The 11628-nt window shown below is 40.7% G+C and overlaps 1 protein-coding gene across 1 annotated transcript in view; it reads left to right on the top strand.

Annotated features, from left to right (window-relative positions):
• Positions 1 to 5065: 5065 nt before the first annotated feature.
• Positions 5066 to 11628, top strand: part of LOC131696196 (muscle calcium channel subunit alpha-1-like) — a 192001-nt gene continuing 185438 nt past the window's right edge. Inside the window, exon 1 of the mRNA XM_058984740.1 lies at positions 5066 to 5193. Coding sequence (XP_058840723.1) covers positions 5134 to 5193 — 60 coding nt within the window. The 5' untranslated portion in view covers positions 5066 to 5133. The remainder of the gene's footprint in view (positions 5194 to 11628) is intronic.

Genomic DNA, 11628 nt, shown 5'->3' with positions numbered 1-11628 from the left:
GGGTATCTGCCGTTTCTTGACAGTGTTTTGCTCGGCATAGTGGCGTCGCACGCGCGTGATAGAACAGCTACCAGCGCATCCCCGCTTAGACTGTCGGTGCTGGCCTTCAGTCCCAGGGCCGCGGTGAAAGCTTCGCTGTCGAAGTGATTGGACTTCCACCCGCGTACCTGACAGGGATCTCCCGCCCTCGTATGCTGCACACCATAGTTGATCCTAAAGCGGATTGCTAAATGATCGCTATAGGTGTAGTCTTCGTCTACCCTCCATTCCATGCCTGGAGCCAGACTCGGGCTGGCAAATGTTACGTCAATCCACGCCTCCACCCCGTTTCTACGGAATGTACTAGCGGAGCCATTATTAGCTAGCACAGTATCGAGTTTCGCAAGCGCCTCCATTAGCGCTTGACCCCTGCTATTTGTACAGCGGCTGCCCCACTCCACTGCCCAAGCGTTAAAGTCTCCCGCTATGACTACCGGTTTCCGGCCCACTAGGTCCGACGAGAACCTGTCGATCATCTGGTTGAACTGTTCTATTGGCCACCTTGGTGGGGCGTAGCAGCTGCAATAGAACACACCATTGATCTTGGAAATCGCAACACCCTCGGCGGAGGAGTGTATTACCTCTTGAACTGGGAACCGTCCCGTTATACAGATTGCCACCATTCCAGACCCGTCCGACACCCAATTGCCGTTTCCGGCAGGGATGCGGTACGGGTCTGATAAGAGGGTGACATCTGTCCTCGACTTCGAGATCGACTGCCACAGCAGCTGTTGGGCTGCTGCACAATGGTTAAGATTTAGCTGTGTGACGTTCACGGCTTCTTCTTATTTGCCTCACCGAAGGGACACGAAGGTCCGCCCATAGCATGTTTATGGGCTTGCTTCTTAGCGGTGCAGATAAGGCACTTGTGCGCCTTAGTGCAACCCCGCTCCTTATGCCCCTCCTCGCCGCAGCGACGACATAGTTTGCTCCTGTCTATGTTCTTTCTCGGTTACCTTTTTGGCATCCGCCTTCAGTAGCCTAAGGTAGGCTACTTGGGTGCCATAGGGTCCATCTCTAAATCGCACAGAGGCCCGCTCGATTGTGACGTCGCATTGCCCCTTAACGACTGTGACGACATCTTCTGCGGTCGTGAACTCGTCCAGATGCTTGCACTGGAGAGTCATTTCCGCCCCTAGCGACCTGACTTGGGCGCCTTCACCAAGGACCTCTTGGGCCAAGGCCTTGTACACCGCACTAGATTGTGCGCCTCGCTTGAGCACCAGAAGCATTTCTCCCGTGCTGATGCGTCTCACGCTACGCACATCTTGCTCAAGGGCCGAAAGGCTTTCGGCCGCCTTCATCGACTTTAAGACGTCGGCATATTTGTCCTTGTCGGTTTTTAACCACAAGACTTAGCCTCTCTCCTTGGCCTTCTTCGCTGGCCGCGGTACCTCCAGTGTCGGTGCCGGCTTTTTCCTGGTGACCAGCGTCCAAAGGTTAACGCCCCCTGCCCCGGTCGCGCCGGGTTGCTGGTACCAACGCTCTGCTCAGAGAGGTCACTCTCGCCCTCGCTTACCTCAGCCAGACGGCATTTGGCCTTAACGGTTGCACGCCGTGTGGTGTCGGTTTTTGCACCCTCGCCTGGCGACTTCCTAGGGCGCTTCGCGTTCGACGCCGTCTTACGATTGCCCTTGCCCTTGCTCTTGCCTTTTCCCTTCGAGGGGAACTCGGCCGCCGCTTCGAGCGACGTGGCTGCTCCGTAGAAGGTGAAGGCCACTGTCAGTGCCTGTATCGACCTTCTCTCTTCCCTCCCTCTTGGAGGCCACTGTCTGGGTTTCTCTGTCGGACTTCTTCCGACATTCCACCCTCTTGGCATAAGCCTGCTGTTTCTGTCTTGCGACACGAAGAGTTTTCCGGAGCTCCAAGAGACTCTGCTTTAACTCCTTGCTTATGTTTTGCTTTGCGCTAGTGAACTCGATTATTGAATAGAGCTGCTCCACCACTTTGCGCATCGCGGATAGTGGCCCGTCCAGTGCGTTGGTAGGGCTATTTCCTACCACTACTGGGGGGGTCACTCGTCGCTCCACTACTCTCCCCACGGGGGGAGACCTCGCCAAACCACCTCTAGCAAAGGGTTTGGCACCTCCGTTTGTTTATTAAAGTTTTTGTTTTTGTTCTCCATATCAGTTCCCACGAGTAGCGCGAGAATAAATGTCCGCCACGCCAGAGCTCCGCATTAGCGTGGTAAGGGACGCTTACTGTGGGGGTTGCCCAGGTACCCCACAGGCTCCGTTAACGATCGAGCATCTTTTTCACCCCCTCGATCACTCATCCCTCGGCACGGGTCGCTTCACGCCTTGGAATTGGGGTTATGACCTATCTTGCTTTACGTGGTGACCGCGGCCCAGATCATCACAACCATCCTCCTTTACCAGGGCTTTGGACCTGTAGCTCTGGTTCTCAATAGTTTCATGTACGTATATTATTACGGACATGCTACTATTCAGATCCGTCATTCGCTAGCGGAGTTACCGGCAAATGTCTGTATGTGTGTGTGAATCCAATTTTTTTGGTTAATTTATTGCGTTTCAAAGCCCTCATTCGCATGTATGAAAAAAGCCTTATGTTTACATTTGAAAGTTTCGCCCTTTTCACAAAAAAAGCGTTGAACTGTATAAACTGCATCCATATTGAGTAAAATGGGGCCAAATAGGTATGGGGGTACAAAAAGTATAGAGCATTATCTTTGCTATGTTATTGCAGAGGTCGCTTGTGTTGCGTGAATTAGATACACGGTAGAGAACATCGTTGACGACTGTCATTTCGGCTGTTACCGGCTAGATCGGCTGTATTAGTTACGGCATCGTTTATGGTTTCGCGTGTTGTTCTGCGAAAACGCATTGTCTTTCGTCCTCAGTACTGTACATTTAATCAATGTAAAAAATGTCAAGTGAGTTTTCTCCTATGTAAAAATTAATGCTGAATACGAGTTTTGTGTTGGTTTTTCGATAAATTTGTTCTTTTTTTGAACTCGTGCATCAACGTGAAACATACGCTTGGGGGCACGATAGGTCAGCCGTTCGGAGGCGCTACAGGCAACTACTATAATATAGATTTGAATTTTTTGGACAGTAAAATTGTGCATAATTTCGTGCGAAAAACGTCAAAACGAAGTGTAGAGGACTTAAAGAACGCAATTCCATCTGTTCAAGATTGCGCCAGTCTTCGATCAGCCTCTAAACAATTCAAGGTTCCGTTAGAAACATTACGTGCTCGTATGTGAGGAAAGTGTTCATCATCAATAGAAGCACGCCTGATATTTTGTGTGATTTAACAATATCACAATTTAGTGTTTGTTTATGTATATAATCGAAAAAAAAAACATGATTGAAAAAAAGAAAGAAAAGGAATCCAAAAAAAGCTTCGAAGCGTAAACGTCATCGTCGCACAGCTAAGCAACTGACCTACTTTACCCTACTCTACTCTACCTGTACGAAACAAGCCCAAGATGGTGATGATTACCATTACTATTCTTGGAATCGTGACATTATATAGCGCACTTCCCACTAACCTGGACTCCGCACTTTCATAGACAGACCTGTTAAACTAACCAGTCTATCAGAAGAATTAAAAAGAAGAACGGTAAGTGCGCAGTACGATTAGAATCAAGTTTTTAGTGCCTCAAGCAATATTATATTGAGAACAAGAGCACTATAAGGCAGTGATGCCACAAGTACAGATTTATATTGAAACGTACAGAACAATTTTAAAAAGTATTATTGGTACAGCTCTGTAATGTATGGATTAAAGAATTTTGTAAAAAAGTATAAATTATTTTTACTTCAATTTAACGCTCGATGCATCTCAATCAACAGTAGACAAATGTTAAGTTTAGAGAAGCTAGAGAATATACTAAATCTGAATATAAATGAGACAGGATGTGAGAAACCTACTTGCAACAAATCAAAGGATGTCAAAGTGAAGGCCGAGCAGATCCTCACTTACGATTGTTCTGATAAGCTACATTTGATTTGCTGCATGCAGTTTTTTCGCATCTTACATCCAAATGTCAGCATCAGGTCCAGCTTAAGATCTCGCCATCACGAATGAAAAATAGTTCCATAAAATTAGTTTTGAGCAACCTTGCTATTGTTTTGGTACAGATTCAGGTACAAATTAATCTGTAGAAGAGTACTTACAGAAATTCTTCAATTCTCAGTACAGATTTAATTGTGGCAACACAGCTGCAAAGTACAAATCGAATCTTACAGACTTAAACCAAATTCACACCTTTCCGATCCGAGTCAGTGACGGTTCAGGACCGTGCACGGACATCAACTTTATTTCATACAGATCAATTGTACAGCACCGTGCCGGACAAGTGTGAATGCTCGCATTTAAACTATATTGGTGTCCGTGCACAACACTGAACCGTCACTTAATCGGATCGGGTAGGTATAAATAGCGCTTTAGAGTGCGTTAAGAAACAGGATAGAGTTAGGCAAGGGAACACTAGGGAGCATTCAAAAATTACGCAACGCAAAAATTGCCCAAAATTGACACGCCCCTCTACCATGTAACAAATTGTCACAAATTTTTCTATCAACCGCCCGCCCCTCTCCACCAGTTACGTAATAAATTCTTTGAATTTTTATTTCTTCAGTAGAAATATGTTACGTAACGTTCGAGCTTACTCCCCTTCCCTCATATGTAACAATATGTCACAACTTGTCGAAGCCCCCACCCCCTAAAAGCGCTACGTAATTTATGAATCGTCCCTTAGAAACTAAATTATTTCATCTAAATAGTATAGTTAATTCTGTAAACATTGAAAACCCCTGCATTATCATACTCTTACTGATTTTTGCATACATTTCATAATTATTTCATAACAAACACTAATTTAGCACCTCACTATACATACTGTTCTCAATATAATCAATAATCTCTCTTCATGTTCTGATTCATTCTCGATTATCATTTCCTATCATACCAAAATAATATCGAATGTTTGGAAATGTGAAAAATCAACGATGGAACGAAATAAATCGCATATCAATCCAACGCTCGACCTGTTATATGCCATTTGATGCGCTCTGCCAGTACGTAGTAAAATGTGTAATAGTTGCTATAAAAACCATAGGCAACATTATGCTAGTGACATATCTACTTCAATTTATGTTTGCAGTTATTGGAGTACAATTGTTCAAGGTAATTTATTGTATTACTTTATGTAAAAGTTCTATATTTTGTTCATCATTAAATGCACTGAATTAAAATTGTGGTAGAATTAGCAAGATCCTTTTCGTTCTAAGGTTATCATTACACGATTTTACATTATAATAGATATTATATCATATTTAAATACGAAATAGCACTAATGTGTCAAGCATTTTCTAGTCATAACATCTATTTTGGAGCAAATGATAGCCCATCTTGATCAGAAGCACATTGTTGTCCACCCCGAAAATCATAACAAAATCATATCTAAACTATGTATGCCTCGCATTGATACCTCCTTAATTATTTAAACAACTAACCAAACCTGCTTTCTAAAACAGTTTGTTACAAAAAATGCATTTGTTTTATTTTTTATTTTATTTTTGGTCGGAATTAGTTCGCATGTGTGTATCCTAATGTCACTCTAGTACTGATCCGAACAAGACGAACCAAGGGTGACATTCCACATCTTGATTCGAGTGTCTCGTTTCGAAAATTTTTAACTGTTATGTGTCCAACAAAAAAACACCTTTAACAGGCCAACGTGGGTACCCGGCTACCCACAAATTGAAATGCTTGTAACTATGGCTTCCTTTATCCGATTTGGACACCTTTAGATTTTTTGGATTCAGGAACTCGTCCACTTTTTGATTTGTAAAATTGAACCGGATGAATGGATCTGGTACTTGGTAATCCGGATTTTCCGGGATAATGTTCTAGTACTAGGGTATGATTTGTAAATTTTTAATAATGTCCTAGCAATATGAGTATTAAAACTCTTCAAATTGTCTCGGAAGTCTGTTATTTATTGTTACGGGACTCTATGGCAATTTAAAAAATGGAATTGGAATGGAATGGCCACTCACGGCCCCACGGGAACCTGATCCGGAATGTCCGTTCCGGGGTCAAATCACCAAATGGTTCCATAACCACTAGATATAGCCTACTGATGCAATTCTAAGAATTTTGATACCCATATTGCTACTATTCCATTGAAGTTCACAAATAGTATCCCAGCACTGGAACCTGCTTCCGGAAATCCGGATTCCCGGAAACCGAATTAAGTAACTCGATTCATTTTTAATAAGTCCAAAAGCGGATGAGTTCCTGAATCCAAAACACCTAAAAGCATAAAAATCGGTTGGAAATAACCTTAGTTATTAGTATTTCAGTTTTGTGGTACCCGGGTACCCACGTCGCCCTGTTACGTAGTAAAAAAATCAGGAGCCCCTCCTAACTCCCCCTTACTATATCAACAATATTATTAACCCAAAAGCTTGATTTAGTGAAGTTCTAAGATGTCACAAAGTTTCAATTTCCAGCTATGGATAAAACATAGGAATTTCATTAGTTGAAACCTAAAAAGGTACCCGTATACCGCGTCGGATACATAACGGTTAAATTGCATCGACTAAATTGCGGCATTACGTATGGCCTTCGATCAAGCGCCCGAGATTGTTAGATTGCGATACTAGATTTCAACCGTAACCCGATCAGAAATTCACATCAAAATTATATCAAAATAAGATATTATATCACGGCAAAATATATATCTCTTTTTGATATAAAATATAGCTGGATAGTTGTTAAAATATCAAGTGTTTATACCAAGAAAATGTATCGGTTATATCTTATTATATCTCAGTCTTTTTCAGTATAATGTATTTTGGTTGTATCTTGGTTTGATAAATATTTATATCATACAAACGGATATTTAAGATATTTTATATCTAATTGAGCGCAGTAAATATATCTGAAAATATCAGAATTTTATAACAAAAATCTTTTTTTTTTATTATTTTTAATTAATAAATCAAATATTTTCTTGTGAAAGATAATTCATTATTCTCTTTAGTACAAGTGTCTCTCAAAAAATGTGCATTTAATTTCCCTGTGTTACTAATTTTATAATTTTTATTACCGACGCAGCTACTTGTTAGAACTTGAAGTTAGTTCAGCATATAATTTTAAAATTTGTTCATTTATTTTTTCGAAGGCGTTCCTGTTTTTCACTTCACATCCTTCACAGTTTTAAGGGACCATGCATAAATGACGTAGCATTTTTTGAGTGATTTTTAACATCCCCCTTCCCCATGGTAGCATTTTGTCACAAACCTCTAAATACCCACCTGGTAATTACGTAGCTTGACGGTAACTCCCCCACACCCTGGACCCCGCAAAAATAAAAAAACGATGTTAGATGAAACGGGTAAGATTGTCGTGATATCAGGTCAACCCCTATTCCCCTTTAAAAAAAAACTACGTAGCATGACATGACCCCCTGTCGTCACACAACATCACAAAATACAAAACTCCCCGTCCCCTATATAATGCTACGTCATTTATGGATGATCCCTTAAAATGCATGTTCCTATTTTTTCGTATGTTCTTCTCTCTTTGACTCTTCTTTAGTAGTTTACCTGCACTTGTTACAGGTTTTGCTTCCATTCCTGCTCTTTCAGCTTGTCATATTCCGAAACCTATCTAATCAAATCTTTAAAACTACTTGCTGCTTCGTGGCACTACATCGGAACTTTTTCTCTGTTATGATCTGTAATCATCGAGTAGCATTACAAAGAGTACATTATCTTATGTATGTACATTCCAACATATGACAAGACAAGACCACTAGTAATGCGATTTGGAGCCAGTTCTTGGGAGGATCCATCTCTGGTGATATCGTTATAGCTTTTTATTTTTTTTAAAGTAAAATCATGTATTGGTATGTTTATTAATAAAATATCTACAGTTCAATATCTAATCTAAATTGCAATGAATTTGTGTTTATTGCATTTTCGCTATCATTGATGAATTGTATGTATATCACAAACAGTTTTAGAAGCGATGGTTTTGTAGTCCGAGGAACTCCATTCAAGGTTGGTTGCATTAAGTCCATGAAGTTTATTCTTCGCCACCCATTCAGCAACGTCGTAATCTTCTGTTGCAGTAGTGTCCATGCTTGCGTTACCCGAGGGCACTCGCTGAATTTGTGTTTCAGTGTTTCTATTGCTGCGTTGCAGTGTAAGCAGTTTTCACCATCTGCACGTCGCATTACGTTCATGAGACGCCGGTGCACCGTTTTCCCATTCACCATCAAGTATAGATCGGTTCGCTCTTGAGATGACAAATTTCGCGCTTTATGGATGTTCATCCATATTCTAGGCCAATCCATTTGACGGTTCTCTCGCTCGATTTTGGGCGTCCACGTAAAATTGGTGGATGAGATTAGCAGTAGGGTTTTGCTGGATTTGGGGAGGGATTTGGGATATGCTCTGTTGTATTAGTTTCAGACAGGAGCAGTCTGCGGGAGGGTTTATTGGATTGGGATTATTTTGACGGAAAAACGACTTGTAAAACGGCATAGAGTCTATCTCTGTCAAATGTCTGTTTATCAGCAGTAATTTGCATTTCAACGCTGGTAAGTGCAGTTTTAATCCACCTTGTGCAAAATTTCGTGCTAGCTGTTGGATAGGTACACGGGCTGGAATGCCATGCCAGAGAAAGTTTCCCATCGTTGTGGTTCGCGTATATACATGCTGTTGAATCATTCAGATTCATTCTGTACTACTAAATCTGAATATAAAATTCATCTGGCCATATCAGTAGTTTTCAGTGTACTTTGCTACGTCAGTAAGAATATATGGCTTATGGAGCGGACTTTAGGCAAAAGATATCGCTAATTTGATCCTATAGAGGTTCGGGAGAAAAAAAATGAATTTGCTTAACCCTCTAGTGCTCAATTTTTTTTTGGCTTGAAAAAACTTTTGGAGGTGGGCCTCGTGATAAGAAAAACGAAAATAATGTTGAAAATTCTTGGAAGTAATGGATTCTTCATTAATACCTTAAAATAAGTAGGCCGCCTAGAGGCGGTGTTGGGCACCTGGGCGAATAAAAAACAAAAACTTTTTTTCTTCTAGTTACTTCAACATAATCGAATACAGATCGTTTCTTATATTTTGGACTCCATCAGAACGCAAAATACCTAAACTGTAAGGAATATTTCTCTAGTGCTTTGGTTGTTTAATTATTGCCTTCTAATTTATAGTAGGGGAGTCCAGGGTCTGCTGGCGATGGTTTCACTTATCATGTTTTATGTTTTTAATTTGAGAAGATCGTGTAAAAGTGAATGCGTTTCATAAAAGAGCGGACTGTTGGCTGCATTACAGAATTTTAAATATATGACGCGGAAATCTCACCAATTTATGACTATACGCACAATAATGCCACCTGGCCACTTTTGATGATAAAGTATGGATCGCGTGAGATGTTTTTTGAATATAACTGCAAATCAATGATACTGGTTATTATTTTTCAACCTCAATGCTCCTGCATTTTAATTTCGGCACCCACTTTGTATTTAAAAGCTAAATTTTCGAAATTTTCCAGGTGAAATTCCGAAGTAAACAAACAAAAAAAAACAAATTTTACTTGTGGTTACGTATATTACATATACGGCCAAGGAAAGTTCTTTTCGCGCGGTATCGAAAAATCTAGTCATTCGTGGAATAGCCTCTAACTCGCCCTAAATAACAGAAATGCTGAAATTTAAAAACTTTGCATAGGGTGATGATCCTATTTTCATGTAAACCATGTACCATGTAAAACCCTAGGTTAGAGCGGCGTTAGCCATTTTTGTTCAACGTATTGGTTCAAATGGCGATTTTTGATATCATAATGGTTCATAAGAAGAAAGCAAAGATATTGATGTCAATTGATACGCATTGCTTGAATTGTATTCCGAGTAATTAATGAAATTGCGAGTAGAGGTGTGCGCCGATGCATTTTTAATCGGCGGCGGCGTAAGCGACATATTTGGCCGGCGACGGCGGCGTTGGCGGCGTCACGCCGTTGGACCCTATGGGCGGCGGCGCGCCGGCGTGTGTCGGCGTGACGAATATTGACGCCTATGTAACTAAAAACAATTCTTGGCAGTAAAATTCCTTTCCCAAATTGGTAACAGACTTCGCAGCACATACAAACAGACGTTACCAGCTTGAAGAAAATTCTAAAAAAAATCATCGCTCACAATGTTTTAGCGACATCTGTTGAACACATTGCACAAAATGGAATTCTCGCAATCATATCAAGTAATTTTTTTTCAACTGAAGCTCCAATAGTGCCCACCTAGGGCAGATCACTTTTAGAGTGTATTACAAATTTGCTTCAAATTAGAAAAAATGCATTTAATTTCCATTTTTGCAACAACTTTGCACTCCTTCGCAGAAAAGATTGTTTAACAATCATCCTACGCTGATCCACTTTGTTAGATGTTTTGTTGAATGTAGGGCTGGTTTTTTGTAGGGTTTTGACGTCTTACACGCAACGCAAAATGCATTTTGAATTTCTATTTTGATGGAAAGAAATGCATTTAATTTCGCTGATGCGTCACAAGTGCCCACCCTGCTTGCCAAATGCAAGCTAATAAATGAATGGCGGGACTATTTTTACAGTTGCAAAATTTAAAGAACGAAATAGAAAAATTGTCGATGTCGCATACTACGACTTCGCATGAAATAATGATTGCAATGGACAAATTTAAAGAATGCAGAGTAACGACTGTATTTCAATGACCCATAATAATTATTTATTGTTCTATGTTTGGGAAATTAAAACGGTAAAATAGTTTTTGTTTTGTTTGAGGAAATTAATTCTTGTTGTTGTTTCATTGTTTTTTGTTTCATTTTAGTCTTCTTTACCGTCGCTCTTGAAGAATCCCACAGATATCGGGTACCCTAACACGAGGCGTTACTAATGGCATTAATGGCATTACTGCGCAGAAATGTCACTTTTAATGGTCATGTAAGGACCTTTCAAGGAATATACATTACTTCATTTGCCTGGTTGGCATTTACTTTTACTTCTTGTAAGTACAAAATAACGCATACGATTCCGTGACACCACATTTTCTTTCATCTTAAGATTTGCTTCTATCTAGAGTGCAAAGTATGCTCGATGTGCTGGAGTCATACAGATCTACACCATAACGAAACCTAAATATACAGTTATTATCATTCATAATAATTCCACGACTTGATGTTGGGTTGAAACTGATCACTAAACAAGTCTGATTGAAAATGGTCTGAGCGTATCTCTAGTTTTCGTAACACCTGCACTCCGCCAATTCCTCCAGCAGATCCGGGGACCAACAAATTCGAATCCATTGCATACATCTAGTCAGATTCGATACACCGAATCAATTAAATTACTAACATCCTATTAAGTGCTTACTCGGCGATCGGCATCGTGTTGTAACTTAAGAAATAATTGTGAACAACTCCCGCCTTGGGCACTTCGACAAGAATGAATTGTTTTGGTTTGCATGAGATTAAAAAGACGGTAACGTTTTTGGGTGGGAGCGGAAACTAAGTAACGCATTTAGCTCTGTGTCAAAATCTCTTCACTAACACCACGCTCGCTGATATGGCG

Source organism: Topomyia yanbarensis, unplaced genomic scaffold (assembly GCF_030247195.1).
Source record: "Topomyia yanbarensis strain Yona2022 unplaced genomic scaffold, ASM3024719v1 HiC_scaffold_9, whole genome shotgun sequence".
In the NCBI taxonomy this organism is placed as follows: domain Eukaryota; kingdom Metazoa; phylum Arthropoda; class Insecta; order Diptera; family Culicidae; genus Topomyia; species Topomyia yanbarensis.
Note: the sequence above shows the minus strand (reverse complement) of the source record. Positions and strands in the feature narration are given on the sequence as shown.